Genomic DNA, 21,926 nt, shown 5'->3' on the forward strand with positions numbered 1-21,926 from the left:
AGATGAATGCGTGGCTGCAGGGATGGTGTAGGATGGAGGGGTTTAGATTCCTGGGACATTGGGACCGTTTCTGGGGAAGGTGGGACCTGTACAAGCGGGACGGGTTACACCCGAGCAGGACCGGGACTGATGTTCTTGCGGGGGTGTTTGCTAGTGCTGTTGGGGAAGGTTTAAACTAGAATGGCAGGGGGATGGGAACCTGAGCAGGGAGACAAAGGAGGGGGAAACAAGGATAGAAACAAAAGACAGAAAGGGAAGAAGCAATAGTGGATGGCAGAGAAAACAAGGGTGAAAAACAAATAGGGCCATTGTGCAAAATAAAACTAAGATGACTAGCAATCTTAAAGACAAGTCTAAAGGCATTGTGTCTTAATGCACAGAACATTCGCAATAAAGTAGATGAATTAACAGCGCAGATAGATATTAATGGTTATGATATAGTTGCGATTACGGAGACATGGCTGCAGGGTGACCAAGGATGGGAACTGAACATCCAGGGGTATTCAGTATTTCGGAAGGACAGGCAAAAAGGGAAAGGAGGTGGGGTAGTGTTGTTAGTAAAGGAGGAAATCAATGCAATAGTGAGGAAGGATATTGGCTTGGAAAATAACGATGTGGAATCTGTATGGGTGGAGCTAAGAAACATCAAGGGGCAGAAAACATTGGTGAGTGTTGTCTATAGGCCCCCAAACAGTAGGGGAGGGCATTAAACAGGAAACTAGAGATGCATGCAAGAAGGGTACAACTATAATCATGGGTGACTTTAATCTACATATAGATTGGTCAAACCAAATTAGCAATAATACTGTGGGGGAGGAATTCCTGGAGTGTGCACGTGACGGTTTTCTAGACCAATACGTTGAGGAACCAACTAGAGAACAGGCGATCCTAGACTGGGTATTGTGCAATGAGAGGATTAATTAACAATCTTGTTGTGCGGGATCCCTCAGGGAGAAGTGACCATAACGTGTTAGAATTCCTCATTAAGATGGAGAGTGAAGTAGTTGAATCTGAAACTAGGGTCCTGAATCTAAATAAAGGAAATTACGAAAGTATGAGGTGCGAGTTGGCTATGATAGATTGGGGAACTTTACTAAAAGGGATGACGGTGGATAGGCAATGGCCAATATTTAAAGAACGTGTGCAGGAATTCCAACAATTATTCGTTCCTGTCTGGTGCAAAAATAAAACAGGAAAGGTGGCTCAACCGTGGCTTACAAAAGAAATTAGGGATAGTATTAGATCCAAAAAGGAGACATTTAAATTGCCAGAATAACCGGCAAGCCTGAGGAATGGGAGCAGTTCAGAATTCAGCAAAGAAGGACAAAGATTGATTAAGAGGGGAAAAATAAAGTATGTGAGTAAACTAGCAGGGAACATAAAAAGTGACTGTTAAAGCTTCTATAAATATGTCAAGAGAAAAAGATGAGTGAAGACAAATGTAGGTCCCATACAGTCAGAAATGGGCAAAATTATAATGGGGACCAAAGAAATGGCAGAACAATTAAACATATACTTTGGTTCTGCCTTCACAAAGGAAGACACAAATAACCTGCCAGAAATGTTAGGGAACCAAGGGTCCAGTGAGAGGGAGGAACTGAAGGAAACCAGTATTAGTAAGAAAACAGTGCCAGGGAAATTAATGGGGCTAAAGGCTAAGGGCCTGATAATCTACATCCCAGAGTACTAAAGGAAGTGGCCCTGGAAATAGTGGATGCATTGGTGATCATCTTCCAAAATTCGATAGACTCTGGAACAGTTCCTACAGATTGGAGGGTGGCAAATGTAACCCCACTATTTAAAAAAGGAGGGAGAGAAAAAACAGAATTACAGACCAGTTAGCCTAACATCAGTAGTGGGGGGAAATGCTAGAGTCTGTTATAAAAGATGTGATAACAGAACACTTGGAAGGCATTAACGGGATTGGACAAAGTCAGCATGGGTTTATGAAAGGGAAATCATGCTAAATAAATCTACTGGAGTTTTTTGAGGATGTAACTAGTAGAATAGATAGGGGAGAACCAGTGGATGTGGTGTATTTGGATTTTCAGAAGGCTTTTGATAAGGTCCCACACAAGAGGTTAGTGTGCAAAATTAAAGCACATGGGATTGGGGGGATATACTGGCATGGATTGAGAATTGGTTGACAGACAGGAAACAGAGAGTAGGAATAAACGGGTCTTTTTCTGGGTGGCAGGCAGTGACTAGTGGGGTACCGCAGGGATCAGTGCTTGGGCCCCAGCTATTCACAATATATATCAATGATTTGCCTGAGGGAACTAAATGTAACATTTCCAGGTTTGCAGACGACACAAAGCTGGGGTGGAATGTGAGCTGTGAGGACGATGCAAAGAGGCTCCAATGTGATTTAGACAAGTTGGGTGAGTGGGCAAGAACGTGGCAGATGCAGTATAATGTGGATAGATGTGAGATTATCCACTTTGGTTGTAAAAACAGAAAGGCAGATTATTATCTGAATGGTGATAGATTGGGAAAAGGGGAGGTGCAATGAGACCTGGGTGTCCTTGTACACCAGTCGCTGAAAGCGAGCATTCAGGTGCAGCAAGCAGTTAGGAAGGCGAATGGTATGTTGGCCTTCATTGCAAGAGGATTTGAGTACAAGAGTAGGGATGTCTTACTGCAGTTATACAGGGCCTTGGTGAGACCACATCTGGAATATTGTGTGCCGTTTTGGTCTCCTTATCTGAGGAAGGATGTCCTTGCCATGGAGGGAGTGCAACGAAGGTTTACCATACTGATTCCTGGGATGCCAGGACTGACGTATGAGGAGAGATTGGGTTGACTAGGCCTATATTCACTCGAGTTTAGAAGAATGAGAGGTGATCTCATCGAAACATATAAAATTCTAACAGGACGAGACAGACTAGATGCAGGGAGGATGTTCCTGATGGCTGGGAGTTCAGAACAAGGGGTCACCGTCTCAGGATACGGGGTATGCCATTTAGAACTGAGATGAGGAGAAATTTCTTCACTCAGCGGGTGGTGAACCTGTGGCATTCTCTACCACAGAAGGCAGTGGAGGCCAAGTCATTAGATGTATTCAAGGAGATAGATATATTTCTTAATGCTAAAGGGATATGGGGAAAAAGCGGGAACAGGGTACTGAGTTAGACGATCAGCCATGATCATTTTGAATGGTGCAGCAAGCCCGAAGAACCGAATGGCCTACTCTTGCTCCTATTTTCTATGTTTTATAGAATCATAGAAGTTTACAACATGGAAACAGGCCCTTCGGCCCAACATGTCCACGTCGCCCAGTTTATACCACGAAGCTAGTCCCAATTGCCTGCACTTGGCCCATATCCCTCTATACCCATCTTACCCATGTAACTGTCCAAATGCTTTTTAAAAGACAAAATTGTACCCGCCTCTACTACTGCCTCTGGCAGCTCGTTCCAGACACTCACCACTCTTTGAGTGAAAAAATTGCCCCTCTGGACCCTTTTGTATCTCTCCCCTCTCACCTTAAATCTATGCCCCCTCGTTATAGACTCCCCTACCTTTGGGAAAAGATTTTGACTATCTACCTTATCTATGCCCCTCATTATTTTATAGACTTCTATAAGATCACCCCTAAACCTCCTACTCTCCAGGGAAAAAAGTCTCAGTCTATCCAACCTCTCCCTGTAAGTCGAACCATCAAGTCCCGGTAGCATCCTAGTAAATCTTTTCTGCACTCTTTCTAGTTTAATAATATCCTTTCTATAATAGGGTGACCAGAACTGTACACAGTATTCCAAGTGTGGCCTTACTAATGTCTTGTACAACTTCAACAAGACATCCCAACTCCTGTATTCAATGTTCTGACCAATGAAACCAAGCATGCTGAATGCCTTCTTCACCACCCTATCCACCTGTGACTCCACTTTCAAGGAGCTATGAACCTGTACTCCTAGATCTCTTTGTTCTATAACTCTCCCCAATGCCCTACCATTAACGGAGTAGGTCCTGGCCCGATTCGATCTACCAAAATGCATCACCTCACATTTATCTAAATTAAACTCCATCTGCCATTCATCGACCCACTGGCCCAATTTATCAAGATCCCGTTGCAATCCTAGATAACCTTCTTCACTGTCCACAATGCTACCAACCTTGGTGTCATCTGCAAACTTACTAACCAGGCCCCCTAAATTCTCATCCAAATCATTAATATAAATAACAAATAACAGCGGACCCAGCACCGATCCCTGAGGCACACCGCTGGTCACAGGCCTCCAGTTTGAAAAACAACCCTCTACAACCACCCTCTGTCTTCTGTCATCAATCCAATTTTGTATCCAATTGGCTACCTCACCTTGGATCCCGTGAGATTTAACCTTATGTAACAACCTACCATGCGGTACCTTGTCAAAGGCTTTGCTAAAGTCCATGTAGACCACGTCTACTGCACAGCCCTCATCTATCTTCTTGGTTATCCCTTCAAAAAACTCAATCAAATTCATGAGACATGATTTTCCACTCACAAAACCATGCTGACTGTTCCTAATCAGTCCCTGCCTCTCCAAATGCCTATAGATCCTGTCTCTCAGAATACCCTCTAACAACTTACCCACTACAGATGTCAGGCTCACCGGTCTGTAGTTCCCAGGCTTTTCCCTGCCGCCCTTCTTAAACAAAGGCACAACATTTGCTACCCTCCAATCTTCAGGCACCTCACCTGTAGCGGTGGATGATTCAAATATCTCTGCTAGGGGACCCGCAATTTCCTCCCTAACCTCCCATAACGTCCTGGGATACATTTCATCAGGTCCCGGAGATTTATCTACCTTGATGCGCGTTAAGACTTCCAGCACCTCCCTCTCTGTAATATGTACACTTCTCAAGACATCACTATTTATTTCCCCAAGTTCCCTAACATCCATGCCTTTCTCAACCGTAAATACCGATGTGAAATATTCATTTAGGATCTCACCCATCTCTTGTGGTTCCGCACATAGATGACCTTGTTGATCCTTAAGAGGCCCTACTCTCTCCCTAGTTACTCTTTTGCCCTTTATGTATTTGTAGAAGCTCTTTGGATTCTCCTTTGCCTTATCTGCCAAAGCAATCTCATGTCCCCTTTTTGCCCTCCTGATTTCTCTCTTAACTCTACTCCGGCAATCTCTATACTCTTCAAGGGATCCACTTGATCCCAGCTGCCTATGCATGTCATATGCCTCCTTCTTCTTTTTGACTAGGACCTCAATCTCCTGAGTCATCCAAGGTTCCCTACTTCTACCAGCCTTGCCCTTCACTTTATAAGGAATGTGCTTACCCTGAACCCTGGTTAACACACTTTTGAAAGCCTCCCACTTACCAGACGTCCCTTTGCCTGCCAACAGACTCTCCCAATCAACTTCTGAAAGTTCATGTCTAATACCATCAAAATTGGCCTTTCCCCAATTTAGAATTTTAACTTTTGGGCCAGACCTATCATTCTCCATAGCTGTCTTAAAACTAATGGAATTATGATCACTGATCCCAAAGTGATCCCTCACTAACACTTCTGTCACCTGCCCTTCCTTATTTCCCAAGAGGAGGTCAAGTTTTGCCCCCTCTCTAGTCGGGCCATCCACATACTGAATGAGAAATTCCTCCTGAATACACTCAACAAATTTCTCTCCATCCAAGCCCCTAATGCTATGGCTGTCCCAGTCAATGTTGGGAAAGTTAAAGTCCCCTACTATTACCACCCTATTTTTCTTGCAGCTGTCTGTAATCTCCTTACATATTTGCTCCTCAATTTCCCATTGACTATTTGGGGGTCTGTAGTACAATCCTATCAAAGTGATCTCTCCCTTCTTATTTTTCAGTTCTACCCATATAGACTCAGTGGGCGAACCCTCAGATATATCCCCTCTCATTACTGCCGTGTGTTCTCCCTAATCAAGAACGCAACTCCCCCTCCTCTCTTACCTCCTGCTCTATCTTTCCTATAGCATCTGTACCCTGGAACATTGAGCTGCCAGTCCTGCCCCTCCCTTAGCCATGTTTCAGTAAAGCTATAACATCCCAGTCCCATGTACCCATCCATGCCCTGAGTTCATCTGCCTTGCCCATCAGACTTCTTGCATTGAAATAAATGCAGTTTAATCTGGACTTCCCTTGGTCTTTGCGCTGCTTTCTCAGACCACCTGTCCGGTCATGTTTTGTACATCTCCCTTACTGACTCCCTTTATTCCTCCTCTGTCCTCTTCTGGCAGCTTGTCCTGCTCTGCGTGGCCTCTCTGCATGCTCCCAGTCATGTTCAATTCCCAGAGGAAGCCCCAGCAGGCCACCCATGTCTGGAATCAACTTTGGTCAGCACACTATTTTAAATGCCATTAACAGTACTGCAAGACCAGCCAGATCACACTCTAATATAATATTGCAACTTGCTCCGAGTATCGAAAACCTCCAACGACATGTACCATTGTACCAACAGCCAGAATAAATCACTCCTGCATGCTCCCTTTAAATAGCGATGGTGGTGGGGGGGTCCTTCATACCCTTTAACTCTTGTCCAGTTATGTGAGGTTAGCACAGTGCGTTGGCTGGAGCGGGGAGTTTGAAAATGGCGCCAGCTGCTTCAAATCAGCGTGCACACAGATTTACCTCAATCTCCCTATTCTACATGCTTGCGATGTTCGTTAGGTGTGTGTGCAACCATCTTTGGCAAGATGGCGTCCTGCGCACGTCACACCGGAAGTGTGCGCGGGCATCTCGGACGGCACTTTTGGGGGCTTCGGAGTCCACGTTGCTCCTACAAAATGGGCACTACTCAACCCAATTTAGCTCCCTATATAACTTCCCCACAACTGATATTGGACTAATGGGCCTATAATTTTCTAGTTTATCTCTTCTCTCCATAAGTAATGGAGTGACATTGGTAGTTTTCCAATCCAAGGGGACAATTCCTGAAGCGAGAGAGTTTTGGAAGATCGTGACTGATGTAACAACAATTTCCTTACCTCCTACTTTTGATACCTGGGGTAGAAACCATCAGGTCCTGGAGATGTCTTTCTTTAAACTCATTTACATAGAATGTACAGCACAGAAATAGGCCATTCGGCCCAACAGGTCCATGCCGGTGTTTATGCTCCAAGAGTCTCCTCCCTCCCTCACCCTATCAGCATATCCTTCTATTCCTTTCTCCCTCATGTGTTTATCTAGCTTCCCCTTAAATGCATCTACGCTAGTCGCCTCAATTACTCCTTGTGGTAACACGTTCCACATTCTAACCACTCCCTGGGTAAAGAAGTTTCTCCTGAGTTCCCAATGAATTAGTTTCTCTGTCACCATTTCTTTTACTAGTTAATTCCTCCCCTTGATTTATTTTTCGTTTTCCTTGCATCACAAGTATTTTATCCTCATCCTCTACTGTACAGACTGACACAAAGGGGCCGATTTTCGGACGGCCGAGCGGGTGCATTGGGGGCTGGGGGCGGCTCCGAAAATTGCGGAATCCCGCTCACTTCCGGGTTCCCTAATGACGCGTTCGGGTGCGCGCGCAGCTCCCGCATGCGGGACTCCCACCAGCAATTAAAGCCGGTGGGATGCTGCTTTAGATAGTTATTTAGATACTTGAGGTACTTGACAGACCTCATTGAGTGGAGATTTTGGCAGGGGTGTAATTTTGAAGGATCCTCAGTGTATTTCCTGTGCTGTGGGAAACATTCCCTGTTGGAGCAGACGTGTTTCAGCCAGCAGCCAGTGGGAGATGCAAAGGATTATTTGACAGCTGGGGGGAATACCTCACTTATTGTAGCAGGGCATTCTGTCACTCAGACAAAGTTTTGGCTGCAACACCTTCGTCTTTCCGCTCAAAATTATTAATTTATACCCTAAACTCTGCTGTGCAAACACATTTACCTACTTTGCGACCCCCTCAAACTCTCACCGTCAGGATGGGGGGGGGCGCCAGAGCTGCATTCATCACTTCAGCCGAGGTTGAGCAACATCACCAGCCTCACCAGGCACGCCGTCCACCTCCGTCACGTGCAGCTCCACAACACAGTGCTGTGCCACAGGCACCTGCACAAAATAGTCCTGCAACTACACATACACCCACTGTAGGGTGAACCAATGGGTGGCATCAAGTGTGGGTGTTCATGGTGAACCTCATGAAAGGGACTTATTACATAAGCCAGTCAAGAATGGCCAAGTGGTGACAATAATAATATTTAATGTGCCATTAACAAAAATCAAATATTAATAAAAAACATGACAAACTGTCAAACACCCTTGTGCATCCCCTTTGTGCTCACAAAACCTTCGCCTTTCGCTTCCGACTACTTCTACGTGATGCATCCCCTGTGGCTGCAGCAGAGGTCGTGGCAGGTTTTCTTGGTCATGCCCTGACCGATTAGATGCTTTGGGCTTATGCCCTCTGGGTTTCAGTGCCCTTGAGGGCCCCTCCACCTGCACCCTGTGCAGGGGCAGACTCGGCCACCTGGAGAGGAGGCAGCATTGCGGGTACTGGTTGAGAGGGGGCAACGGGTGAGACGTGGGAGTGCTTTGAGTGGCGTCCCCACTTCCATGTCCCCTTTTGCCATCATCCCTCTCCTGGGCCAAGTCCACATCACTCCTACCACCCTGCTGGATGACAGTTTGGAGGTCATGTGTGAAGCCTTGTAAGGCCAGTGCTAGTGGATCTGCCTGGCTGTTTAAGGCGGCAGAAAGTTGCTCACCCTGAGTCCGAAGGGCCGTTGTCAGGGCCTCAATGGACTCATTGGTGAGCCGCGCTTGAAGCTCGATGGAGGCTAACGTTCCTTCCATCGCAGAAATTCCCGCACTTACCCGTGACATTATCTCAGAGATGCCCTCACATCCCTGTGAGAGTATGGGATTCCCTCCTGTACCTGTGCCACCATTCCACTCATGAAGGAGTTGGACTCCTCCATCTTCTGCACGATTGTGGAGCGTGCCCGTGGCACCTGTTCCAGCACCTTGCAAATGTGCTGCTGCCCTCGATCATTGTCCTTTTAAAGGATGGCCCCCAGGGTTCAGTATCTGTGTCCAGCTGAGCAGAGCCTGGAGAAGAGTACTCCCACCGATGCAGACTCTCCACAGCTGCCCCTGCCACCAGTGTCTGCTCGTGCTCACTTGTGTGTGGTGACTTAACATGTTCAACCCTAACTAAGTGAGGACGGGGACCCACCTCTGAGGAATCGCCCTCTGCCGTCACAGCGGTCACTGAAGGCCCTGTAAGAGAACAGAAGGCAATATTAAGCATGATGACAGATGTTGAGGTGCTGAAGATGGCAAGGCATATTAACATCATTTGCTATTGCGTGTGCTGAATGTTAAAGTTCTGTTACCAGCCGTTTGTTGGGTGGCAGTCTCGGCGTCCCCGACGGACAGGCACTCGAGGGTGCGGCTCACTTCAAGAGCCTCCTGCTCCGTGTCCGTGAGTATGACCTGATGTTGTGACCCCCCTCCATTCTTCGCCCTCTCCCGTGCATTCTGGGCTCTCTTCTCCTATAAGGGGAGAAAGTAGAGAGGCGTGAGTGAGGGATGGTGAATGCATTGGTTTGGGTGAGGCTGACCGTGAAAGAGATGCATCAGAGGGTAAGAATGAGACAGAGCCATGACATTGTATGAGGATTGGGTTGAGTGGTAGTGGTGGGATGAGTACTGGGGAGGTGAGTAAGTGCTGGTAAGTTGAGGATGACCTTTTAGTGGGTATGAGGAGTGATGTGATAGAGTAGTGTTGGCATGTACAGAATGAGTTGTGGGGTGGGGGCGGTGATGTGGAAGACGGAGTGTAGGAGAATGAGTAAGTGTACTTACTTTGGCTGACCTAGTTAGGTCATTGAAGCGCTTCCTGCATTGGATCCATCTGTGGGAGACGTTGCTGGTGCTGGTGGCCTCCTCTGCCACCTCGAGCCAGGCCTTGTTGGTGGCAGAGACAGGCCACTTTCTCCTGTCCGCCGGGTAGAAAATATCCCTCCTCCTCCTCACCCCATCCAGTAAGACCTGGAGTGAGGCATCAGTAAATCTGGGAGCAGCCTTTCCCCTGGGCTGCTCCATTCTATAATTTTGGTTCTTTGCTGCAGGAGCAGCATTGGAGGACTGCCCCTTTAAATAGGGCTCCTCCAGCTGACAGCCTGTGATGCGGGTGCGCAGTCCACCCACTGTGTAGGTTTCCAACGGGGAACCCGGAAGCCACGTTAAGTGGCTTCAATTTACCCGTGATCGTGCGGGGAATGTACAGATTTCACTGCGAGGGTTACCCACGCGTCCAGTCACCACCCCCCCCCCTGCTGCCATCCCACCTCCCTGGTAATATCAGGGCCAAAGTAGCTGTTTGGTAGGTCTGCCTTGGGACATTTTACTATGTTAAAGGCACTATATAAATACAAGTTGTTGTTGCTTATGACTTGGATAAACAACTGGGTGCCCCTCCCCGAGGTTACTTACCTGATCAAGGACAGCACGGGTCCCTGGGCCTGCTGAGATGGCAAGTATCGCATTGAAACATACAAGATTCTGAGGGGGCTTGACAAGGTAGATGCTGAGAGGTTGTTTTCCTTGGTTGGAGAGTCTAGAACTAGGGGGCATAGTTGCAGGATAAGGTGTCGGCCATTTAAGACTGAGATGAGGAGGAATTTCTTCATTGAGGTTTGTGAATCTTTGAATTCTCAACCCCAGAGGGCTGTGGATGCTGAGTCATTGAGTATATTCAAGGCTAAAATAGATAAAATTTTTTTGACTGTCGGGGAATCGTGGGATTTGGGGATCGGGCGGAAAAGTGGAGTTGAGATTGAAGATCATCCATGATCTTAATGAATGGCAGAGCAGACTTGAGGGGCTGTATGGCCTATTCCTGCTCCTATTTCTTACTGTGCCAGTTAAGAATGGTCAGTCCCAGCTAGTTAGAGTCTGTGCAAGGGGCATTCTTCAGCCTTTCAAAAGCATTTTGACCAGATATTTGGCTGGAAATCCCTTTCCTGGTTAAGTCCGTTAACCATGCTAAGTGGGAATGAATGTGCGACAGTAGCTACCCAAGTCGATGAATGGCCGCACTTACTTTTTGATCGTGGGGCAGACCCAGTGCATGGTACACCCTAACTTCACCTGGTCGAGCCTGTTTCCACCCACCCACCCCCCCCTCCAGTTCAAATGGTAAGCCACGGACAAAACCACAGTCATATTAATATTACATTCTTCTGCCTTAATCATCATCCCTGCTCTGCTTTACCAGTTCAATATGTCGGTGACACGGTGAGGTATTGCTCTCATGTCTGACTAATAATGGCTATATCATCAATGTATGCTGGGATGTATTGCCATCCAGTCAGGATGGAATCGACCAGCTGTTGCAATGTGGGGCTTCATTTTTCATTCTAAAAGGTATGACTATAAAGTCATATAGCCCTGATGGTGCAACAAACACAAAGTGAAACGGGGCCTTTGTGTTAAGTGCCATTAACCCACATCAGGTTTAGTCATCAGATACCTAGCACTCCCTAGTTTCATAGAATCATAGAAAGGTTACAGCACAGAAGGAGGCCATTCCGCCCATTGAGTCTGTGCCGGCTCTATACAAGAGCAATCCAGCTGGTCCCACTCCCCCGCCCTTTCCCCGTAGCCCTGCAAATTTTTTCCTTTCAAGTACTTATCCAGTTCCCTTTTTGAAGGCCAGGATTGAATCTGCCTCCACCACCCCCTCGGGCAGTGCATTCCAGATCCTAACCACTCGCTGTGTTTATATTTTTTTTAAAAAGTTTTCCCTCATGTCACCTTTGGTTCTTTTGCCAATCACCTTAAATCTAGTCCTCTGGTTCTTGACCCTTCCGCCAATGGGAACAGTTTCTCTCTATCTATTCTGTCTAGACCCTTCATGATTTTGAATACCTCTATCAAATCTCCTCACAACCGTCTCTGTTCCAAAGAGAACAACCCCAGCTTATCCAGTCTATCCACATAACTAACGTCCCTCATCCCTAGAATCATTCTGGTAAATCTTTTCTGCACCCTCTCTAAGGCCTTCACATCTTTCCTGAAGTGCAGTCCAGAACTGGACACAATACGCCAGCTGTGGTCGAACCAGTGTTTCATAAAGGTTCAGCATGACTTCCATACTTTTGTACTCAATGCCTCTATTTATAAAGCCCAGGATCCCGTATGCTTTTTTAACCTCTTTCTCAACCTGCCCTGCCACTTGCAACGATTTGTGCACATATACCCCCAGATCTCTCTGTTTCTGTACCCCTTTTAGAATTGTGCCCTCTAGTTTATATTGCCTATCCTCATTCTTCTTACCGAAATGTATAACTTTGTATTTTTCTGCATTAAATGTAATCTGCCACGTGTCCACCCATGCCAACAGCCTGTCTATATCCTCTTGAAGTCTATCACTATCCTCCTCACTGTTCACTACACTTCCAAGTTTTGTTTCATTTGCAAATTTGGAAATTGTGCCCTGTACACCCAAGTCCAAGTCATTAATATATATCAAGAAAAGGTCCTGTCTCAGGATTCCTTTCTCCAGAATTCCCTTCATATAAAGCACCTGCTGTCAAGTCATTTAGTTCATGATAATCTACACACAACTGTGTGGTCTTGTCCTTAGGAACCAACACCACCAGTGATGCACAAAGGCTCCTGGTTCCACTATCTCTTGTAGCCCACAAGCTGTGTTTTCCCTGTGCCATGCACTGCGTGGCAATGTGTGCTGGCACACTGGATTCGAAATGTTTATCGTGTGTACAAACTGCTTTGCATGTCCTGGTTTGCCTAAGGACAGTAGGTAAAACCTAGCAACAATTTCCTGACATGCTGTCCCTCTGTGGGAGATAACTGAGCTTACAGTGATCTTGTCTACTGAGGAACTTGAGCCTGGGGTGCCTCCTACATGCCGCCAACATGGTGCTCTGAGGGGGAAGGCCAGGGACCCGGCATGTGCTGCTGTCATGAGCGATGGCAGCCTGAGGCAGGTTGACTCCGGCCATTGCCATTTCACTGGGCCTAGGAGCTGTGCCCCATGGACAGTAGGATGCCTGGTCTAATGGCTGCTTTCAGACAACAGTCTGCAACAGGGCCTATGGGTCAGGAAGATGGTACTCAGGGTGCAGTCTAATCTCTCCCCTATTGTCACCAGAGCTATAGTCTGTGCTTCCATGGAGGTGGAGGTACCGACTGGTCCCTGGCCGTTACTTGGGTGGGGCTCGACTGTAGATTCCAATGAAGCTGACACGCACACTCCATTGATATCAAAGAAAAAGCTTCCTTGATGATGTTACAAGTGGAGACTGTGGACTCTACAGTCACATCTATCAGTTGCTGCACATCCTTGGAGATTGACCTCATAATGTCTATGTAGGTGTGATGTTCCTCAAGCATCCCTCTTTTTAGACGAGTACCCATGAGAGTTGAGGATATGGGCAACCTTCTCTTTGCTCTCTGCTGGAAGGTGATACAGCCTCACTCATTCCCCACCCCTCCAGTTCCCTCGTGATCTGTGAAACACCTGGTACCACATCCTCACTAACGCTTTCAGCTGGGGAAATTAGCTCGTATCTGAGCTGGTGAGTGAGGGTGAAAAAGCAAGTGATGCAGGGGTGAGATTGTGGGCGTTATGGCAGAGGACTTGTGGGTGGCCTTAACCTTGACTTCCTTTCCTGCTTTATCATCTTCTATAAGATCCCTAGTTAGTGCCTTCCTTAACCAGAGTGTAGTCTGAAGGGTTAATTGTCCAGCAGTTAATTTTAGAGGATGGAGTGCGCTGGTGCCCTGGGTGCCCAAGGAAGAAAAGGGAAAGTGTATTACCTTGCCTGCCCTGGTCAGGTCATTGACCTTTTTGTAGCACTGGTCGATAGTTCTCTGGGTGAGAGTGTTGACATTCAGTGTCAGTGACACCTTCCTCCCAATGGCCCAAGAGACATTTTCCTGTGGATGCCTCCAGTGGAGACCCAGCAGTCTGTCTCTTCTTTGTTCAAACTCATTCAGGAGTGTTTGAAGATTGCTTTCACAGTAATTGTGAACTCTTCTTCTGTTTCTCTTTGTCAAGTCCTTTCTTTCTACTGTTGGTGCCACATTTCAGTAGCAGGCATTCATGAAAAATGGGGACAATGGATGGCCCACATCTGCAAGTGAACTGAATGATCCTAACATTTTGCTATGTACCTGCCACTCCCCCAGCTAAAATTCTTTTTATAAAGGCTGCACTCTAATTTCCAAGCACCACCAGCACGTTGCACTTGTCTTACTCGGGATTTGTGCCAATGGATATGCAAATGAGTTGACCCATGAAATTCCATGGGATTCAGCTTGCAGAACGTTGGTGGATACAACTCATGAAACATTGGCGCAAATCCGGTGCAACTTACCATGTGGAATTTGGGTTATAGTTTATTGTATTTCTGACCTTATCAGTGCTATGTCCTTTCCAGGCCTCTCTGAGCCTGGACAGACCATGCAATCAACATTGTTATAGTAATTATGATGAGAATCTTGTAGATTCTTGGTACCTCCCTGTATCCCAGTAGTAAATATGACAATATTTTATCCCTTAGGGGGTGTAGGAGTATAGAAACATAGGAACAGGAGAGGGCCATTCAGCCCCTCAAGCCTGTTCCAACATTCAATTAGATCATGGCTGATCTGTATCTTAACTCCATTTACCTGTCTTCCTTCCGTAATCCTTAATTCCCTTGCCTAACAAAAATCTATCAATCTCAGTTTTGACATTTTCAATTGACCCCTAGCCTCAACAGCTTTTTGGGAGAGTTACAGAATTCCACTACCCTTTGTGTGAAGAATTGCTTCCTGACATCACCCCTGAACGGCCTAGCTCTAATTTTAACATTATGTCCCCTGGTGGGAGAGTCCAGAACAAGAAGAAATAGTTTCTCTCTACCTACCCTAGCAACTTCATTAATCACCTTAAACACCACAATTAGATCACCCTTTAATGTTCTATACTCAAGGGAACACAAGCCTAGTCCATATAACCGTTCCTCATAATTTAACCCTTTTAGTTCTGGTATCATTCTGGTGAATCTGCACTGCACCCCCTCCAAGGCCAATATATCCTTCCTGAGATGTGGTGCCCAGAACTGAATGCAGTGCTCTAAATAGGGTCTAACCAGAGCTTTATATAATTGTTATATAACTTCCACCCCTTTGTATTCCAGCCCTCTTGAGATAAGGGCCAACATTCTGTTAGCATTTTAAATAATTTTTTGTACCTGTCCACTAGATTTTAGTGATTTCTATACTTGGACCCCTAAATCTCTCTGTTCCTCCACAGTTCCTAGCTTTTTGCCATTTAGAAAATATTCTGATCTATCTTTCTCAAAGCTTAAAGTTTGAGCATAGCATATGAGTTAGTGTACCATTACATCTCTCTACCAGTCCATTCATCTGATGAGTCTTTTATTTGCTACTGTTGCCATAATTCAGTGACTAATTGAGATATAAAATTAGCCACCTGATTGGACAAAATCTCTTTTAGGAACTTTTTTTAAGATATGTTCTTGGAATGTGGGTGACATGGGTAAAACTGCATTTCTTGCCCATCCCTAGGTGCCCTGAGAAGTCCTAGTGGTGATGGTACTCTCACAATGGTTTTAGGTGGGGGATTCCAGGATCTTGACCCAACGATGAAGAAGAAACAACGATATATTTCAAACTCAGGATAGTAAAGAAAGAATTTTTGCATTTTATATAGCAACTTATTTGACCTCAGGATGTCCCAAACCACATTACAAGGAAGTACTTTTGAAGCATAGTCACTATTGTAATGTAGGAAACGTGGCAGCCAATTTGCACACAGCAAGATCCCACAAACAGCAATGAGATGATCAGTTTTAGTGATGTTGCTTGAGGGCTAAATATTGGCCAGGACACTGGGGCGAACTGCTTAGCTCTTCTTTGACATAGAGCCATGGGATCTTTTACGTCCACCCGAGAAGGCAGTTTAACATCTCATCCGAAAGACGTAATCTCTGCTCAGAACTGCACTGGAGTGTCAGCCTCGATTTTGTGCTCAAGTCTCGAATGGGACTTGAACCCACAGTCAAGATTGCTACCACTGAGCCACAGCTGATACCTAGATTTTCATTGCCCCATTGAAGGAATCCCATGCTCACAGTGGAGGGCCTTGCCTTGATAGAACCGTAGAATCACCTCACCCTTTCATCAAAGGGAGAAACGTATCTCGGGACTGCAGTTAAAGGGCAAGCCAGTATCTCAGGCTAACTACTTACATGTAATCTCTCCTCTTCTTGACCCAGGAAAGTCTGTTAAATATAATCATGTGGTGACTGCACGTACATAGTATGATTATAGTGTCCTGCTAGCCCTCCCTTTTACTTGAAAATGAAGCACATTCACGTGTGACATAAAAGCCCACTACCTACCATTGAGGTGAATGGCCCCTATTTTAACCCTGGGCAGGTTTTGGGCAGGTGGACGGAGAGGTTAGTTGCTGCAGAAATCAGGCTTAGGCTAATTTAACTCCCAGACCTTATTAACATAACGCTGGTCTGAGCCAGTCCATGTCCCAGCTGGAACCGGCAGGATGCAGCTACCGGTCTCCAGAAAAATAGGCCCACTGGCATTCAGGTAAGTTGGGGAACGGAGTTCCTGGAGGGTCTCACTGGAGGAGAGAGGGGCTGGGAGTCTGGCACAGGGGAGGCCAAATCTTTCTTTGTGGGGCCCAAAGGAGCATTCCTGCTCCTACTGGACCCACCAAGGAAAGAAAGAAAAACTGTCCCTCTTTGGGCCTCTTCATTTCCCAGCAGGTTCCAACTCTCTCTAACCTGGTGGGAAAGCCACAGCAGCTTCCCAACATAGGGCTGAGGCCATCAGACTCCGATCTGCGTATTTGAAGAAAGACCCTGCCGACTTTGGGCAGGTGGCTTAGCCGCCCATCCAGAAGGGATGGTGGAATCTGTGTGGCTCGAGGGCGGGGAAATAACCTTGGCGATTTTCACCGGTTTCTGCTGGTGGGTAGGGTTAAAATCGCTGTCAATTTGTATTCAAGTTGATTGAGCTATGAGATTATATCTTCTCCTGCCCCACTCTGACCCTCTTCCTTTGAACGCTCAGCACAGAACTCCTGTAATTTTTTTTTTATTCGTTCATGAGATGTGGGCAGCATTTATTGCCCATCCCTGTAATATAATCCACACTGTTTGGAACAATACTTTTTTTTTCTCTTTCAGGAAATGTAGAAATGATTAATTCCAGAGAAGTGGCCCCAGGCAGTGCCTCAAGAGATATGTTTGTCAATAAGACAGATGGGATGTCACGTAAAGGTAAGCACTCGGTCTGCAATCAGCACATTCTTGTTAACCCCTCCCGCATGCGTAAACACTGAGGTTTGAGCTGAAAAGCATGAGGTTTCTGACTGAAATGTTACAGGATTCCAAAAACTGACTGAATCTAGGCTTTTCTCTCCTTTTTTGTTTCCAGTTTTCTCCCTTCCCCTTTTCTCCTTCGGGCTTTGATTACTTCCTGGGCTTCCAGTCCCACAGGTGCCTTCTGATAGCTTGTCAAAGAGGAGCATTATTGGTGTGTTAGCCTCAACAATGCATGACAGCAGGCTATTTAAACATGAGGGTCATCACAGTAATGGCTGGATGACAATTAACAGCAGGAACCTTGGATGTTTTCCTTTTCCTAACCCAGGGGTGCTGAGGCCAATTACAGCACCCCTATTACTGCATTGGTTGAGATCGGTGAACTCAGCACAGACCAGGGATCAAAGCTGAGAGCCTCCTGATTGGTATGGCTCAGCTCTCATTGGATAAACTTGCTGAGTCACTGTGGGAGCCTCCAGGGTTTTGAAAATAATTTGTATTTCTGTAGAACAGCGTTCTCTCTGTACAGTTTAGTGGTTTCTATCGAGTGCCAATGTTGTTTGCATGTGCTATGTGTTTAGTCACTGCTGCATTTGTGTCCTTTCTCCTGGCCACTTCTTACTCCAGTTTAGGATGCAGTTTAGTGTAGTCTGCTGGGCATTCTGTCACCAGATTCACCAAAGGAAATATTAAGTGTGAGGGGGAAGAGTGTTCAACATCATGGCTACACCTGATTTCTGTGGAGTGGGGATTTGAGATAAAGGAAGACGTGCATATCTACAGTGCCTTTCCTGACCTCGTGACGTCCCAAACCACTTTACAGCCAATGAAGTACTTTTTGAAATGTAGTCAGTGTTGTAATGTAGGGAAATGCGGAAGCCAATTTGCGCAAAGCAAGATCCCACAAACAGTAACATGATAATGACCTGATCTATTTTTAGTTGTTGGTTGAGGGATATGTGTTGGCTAGGACACCGGGGGAAGAACTCCTCTTCAAAATAGTGCCATGGGATCTTTTACATCCACCATTGAGGGCAAATGGGATCCCGGTTTAACTTCTTATCCGAAAGACAGCACCTCTGACAGTGCAGCACCCCCTCAGTACTGCATGGAAGTACCAATCTAGATATAGGACTTGAACCCATAACCTTCATAACTCAGAGGCATGAGTGCTACCGACTGAGCCACAACTAAGACCTAATTCATGGCAGGTAAAAGGCACAAAGTCCCTTTTCAAACCTTTGATCCTACCAACCTTTGCAATAGAAATTTCACCTTGAAGATGCCAATTTTCTTCAGTTCCTCCATACAAGGCACCATTTACGGTCTTCCTACAGTCTGACTGGGCATCCAGACCACTGACTGCGATAGAGGTGCTCACTTGAAAGCAGGCACAGAGACTGTAGCAGAGTTCAAACGTATGCGCTCATATCAACCAAGAGAAATCCTTGAAGATTCGTTGCCTTGAGTACTGTAACATGTGCTGCTGCATGCTGATGGTACCCTGGGTTAACTTGACTTGACGACCAAATGACTTGATGACCAAATGTGTCTGTCTCTGCATGAGGTCTGAATCAATGATATCCATGTGAAGATCCTGTTACTTCAGTGAACTATGTTATCCTTTGGTGACTAAGTATCTAGGATGAGGTTTGGAGTTCAGGTTAATGTGGTCTCTAATTATCAGTCAGCATGTCTGGGCATGATTATAACACACTTTGATTTCTGGGACCTAGATTTGAATCTAGCCCATGCCGGTAAGAGTAAAAGTCTGTTTTCTCTGCCAGCTGTCACGGTTGTACATGGAATAAGCTGAGCAGTCTTGGCCAGGTTCCCACTGAGCATGGGCGCACAGCACAAAACTCTGTTATTTGGCAATCTCAATCAGAGAGGCCACATAGATAATTGGTGTGGGAAATGAGAAACATTCACCCAGATTAAGGTGGGGGTGGGGGGAGCTTCTGTATTTTAGGTTAAATGAGGCACATTGTTGAGGTAGAGAAGAGGAACCTGTAACATATGTTACTTCTTACCAGGGCAGCCCTTCATCCTGACAATGGGTGCCCAAAGTCAAAAAATGCAGCATTCCACAGCACTGACATCCTTTACAAGAATGTAATGACATAAATAAGGCCACTCAGTCCATCAAGCCTGTTCTTTCCACAGGCTATGTGTTGTCCATTCTATTGTGGACTCTACCCTACCCACTTCATCTCCTGAAAAAAGGTTCTGTAAAGTTCTCTTTGCCCTCCAGAGAACTCCAGAATATCCATCGAACCTTACATCCTAAACTATTGATTGCTTTCTATGGTGAGACATTTCCATGGTCCCAACAGCTCAGATGAATGTACAAAAGTTCATCACAATAGGTAAAGGGAGAAAATTGGAAGGAAGATCATCTCAATACACATTGTTTGGTAGAAGCAGCAACAATCGATGCCAAAACCAAGGTGGGAGCCCCTGAATCATTTAAAGCACCATTATTTATAATAATGCCAGATAACCAACTTCCTGCTTCAGAGTCTAATCACTTCCTGGTCAGATAAGCATAGCCAGATAACTTCTACAAATGAGTGTACTGAAATGAAAGGGTTTTCATTTTAAAAACTAGCTTGTTGGTTATTTCTGTGCCTACCCACAGGAGGGTTGTCCATTGCAGTCCCTGGTGAAATCCGAGGATACCAAATGGCACATGAACGGCATGGAAGATTACCATGGAAACGGTTATTTGAGCCAAGCATCAAACTTGCCAAAGAAGGATTCCCCGTTCGTCGTGCTCTTGGAGATGCTATAAAGCAATATAAGGAAGACATTGAGAAAGATCCTTCTTTATGGTAAGTTTGAGCCAATTGAGCTGAGAATTACACTGGTTGCATATTTGGGCTTGAAATTTCTTGAGCTCTGCACTCTTGAGATAGTGTGCTGAATATTTTTGGGCAATATTTACTAACTCATGCAGCAGAGATCATATTATGTCTGTCAACTGATGACATTCCAAACAATTCAACAGAAATAGACAAAAACAAAAGAATATTAAAGTTAATCAGAACTCTGCAACAGTCTTTATTTTAAAAGGCGTGCTGATGGTGAAGCTTCCTCAGGAAGTTGTCTCTCTAACACTATTGCCAGCACTAATCTGAAGTTTCCTCCTGTTTCTCTCGAGCAGCAAATATGCTGTTCAACATGCTCTCCCTCTTCCTGGAATTCTCAGTGATGAAATCAAGACTGATCGCACCATCTCCTACTCTAAATCATTCTTTCTTTCTCAAGAACTCAAAACCATGGGACTCCTTACCTTCCTACATCTTCCCTTATAACCCAAGCTTGAAGTCACCCAATCGTTACTTCCTAATTTACCTTCTCTTCTGTCTGTCCTCAACCTTGATGGTGTGCTTCACTGTGGGCCTTGGCTTTTCAATAAAAAGGCATATCTGATACATTTTATTACATTCAAAACACTTTCAAGTCCTATTTCATTAACATATATATATTTTTTTAATCCATCCTGTGCTTGCTGTTTAGTAGAGGGTCAAGGTTACATTGATTCCCAATCTGAAGAACCTAGTTAGCTTCTCTGAATCTTCAAAATAAATGAACCATCCAGTTTAGCAGTGGAAAGAGACCAGAAACCCCCAGGTTTGATCTCTAGTTTGTGCTAAGTTAATGAACCAGGGTATTGACAGGTCAACCAAAACTGTCTTAAAGTGTCACTGGGCTAGGGAGGGGGAAAAATCAGTCAGAGTTTCTTGTTCCTGATTCCTATCCAGTGACTTTTCCTGGAAAGTGTTTCTGCGTTGGAATTGGGTGAGGATAAATTGGGATTGGCTGTAATACTGCCCATAATTAAACAATTTGCCAAAGCACACTGTCTAGGCATATCTCCAAAAAATCACCCGTAGAACCATACCCTGGAATGAATCAGTTAGTAACTACAGGAGAAAAGGAGGTGGAAAGAATAGTGCGTCTGTGAGGAAAGTCGTACTCAGCTCCTTTCTGATATGATGTGACTCTGAAAATACTGGTTCAAATCGAGCCACTTGACACCTTGTTTTTCTCTCAACAGTGAAGTATTTTGTAATTCCAATGGTAAAATAATCCAGGAAAATGAAATCATCAAATTTCCAAAATTAGCTGCAACCTATCAGATTCTGGCGGATGAAGGACCGGATGCGTTTTATAATGGATCTCTCTCCCAACAGATAGTGAACGATATCAGGAATGCAGGTGGGAAAGGCTGGTCATGGAGTAGGTGATGTGTAGCCCTTTCTCCATTGCTTCAGGTTAAGGGCAGCAGTTTGAAGCTGTACCAAGCAGACTGGATCTACTGATCTCTCCAATCGCTTATTGTGTTGTCATTAAGCTGCTATTCAAATGCAGATGGTGTAGTTTTTAGCTATAGGAACAGGAGATTAGCCCCTCGAGCATTTTCTGTCATTCAGTAAGATCATGGCTGTTCTGTGACCTAACTCCATATACCCGCCTTAACCCCATATCCCTTAGATTTTTGATAACCAAAGGTTTATCAATCTCAGATTTAAAATTAACAATTGAGCTAGCATCAACTGCCGTTTGTGGAAGAGAGTTCCAAACTTCTTTCACACTTTGCATGTAGAAGTGTTTCCTAACTTCACT

At 45.4% G+C, this 21,926-nt stretch overlaps 1 protein-coding gene across 6 annotated transcripts in view; it reads left to right on the top strand.

The window, feature by feature from the left end:
- Positions 1-21,926, top strand: part of LOC137341934 (glutathione hydrolase 1 proenzyme-like) — a 325,363-nt gene that overhangs the window by 259,411 nt on the left and 44,026 nt on the right. For all 6 annotated transcript variants that reach the window (XM_068005450.1, XM_068005448.1, XM_068005451.1 and 3 more), the window contains 3 exons: positions 17,157-17,249; positions 19,936-20,128; positions 21,358-21,518. In XM_068005450.1, coding sequence (XP_067861551.1) covers positions 17,157-17,249; positions 19,936-20,128; positions 21,358-21,518 — 447 coding nt within the window. The remainder of the gene's footprint in view (positions 1-17,156; positions 17,250-19,935; positions 20,129-21,357; positions 21,519-21,926) is intronic.

The sequence above is a fragment of the Heptranchias perlo genome, chromosome 25 (genome assembly GCF_035084215.1).
Source record: "Heptranchias perlo isolate sHepPer1 chromosome 25, sHepPer1.hap1, whole genome shotgun sequence".
Classification (NCBI taxonomy): domain Eukaryota; kingdom Metazoa; phylum Chordata; class Chondrichthyes; order Hexanchiformes; family Hexanchidae; genus Heptranchias; species Heptranchias perlo.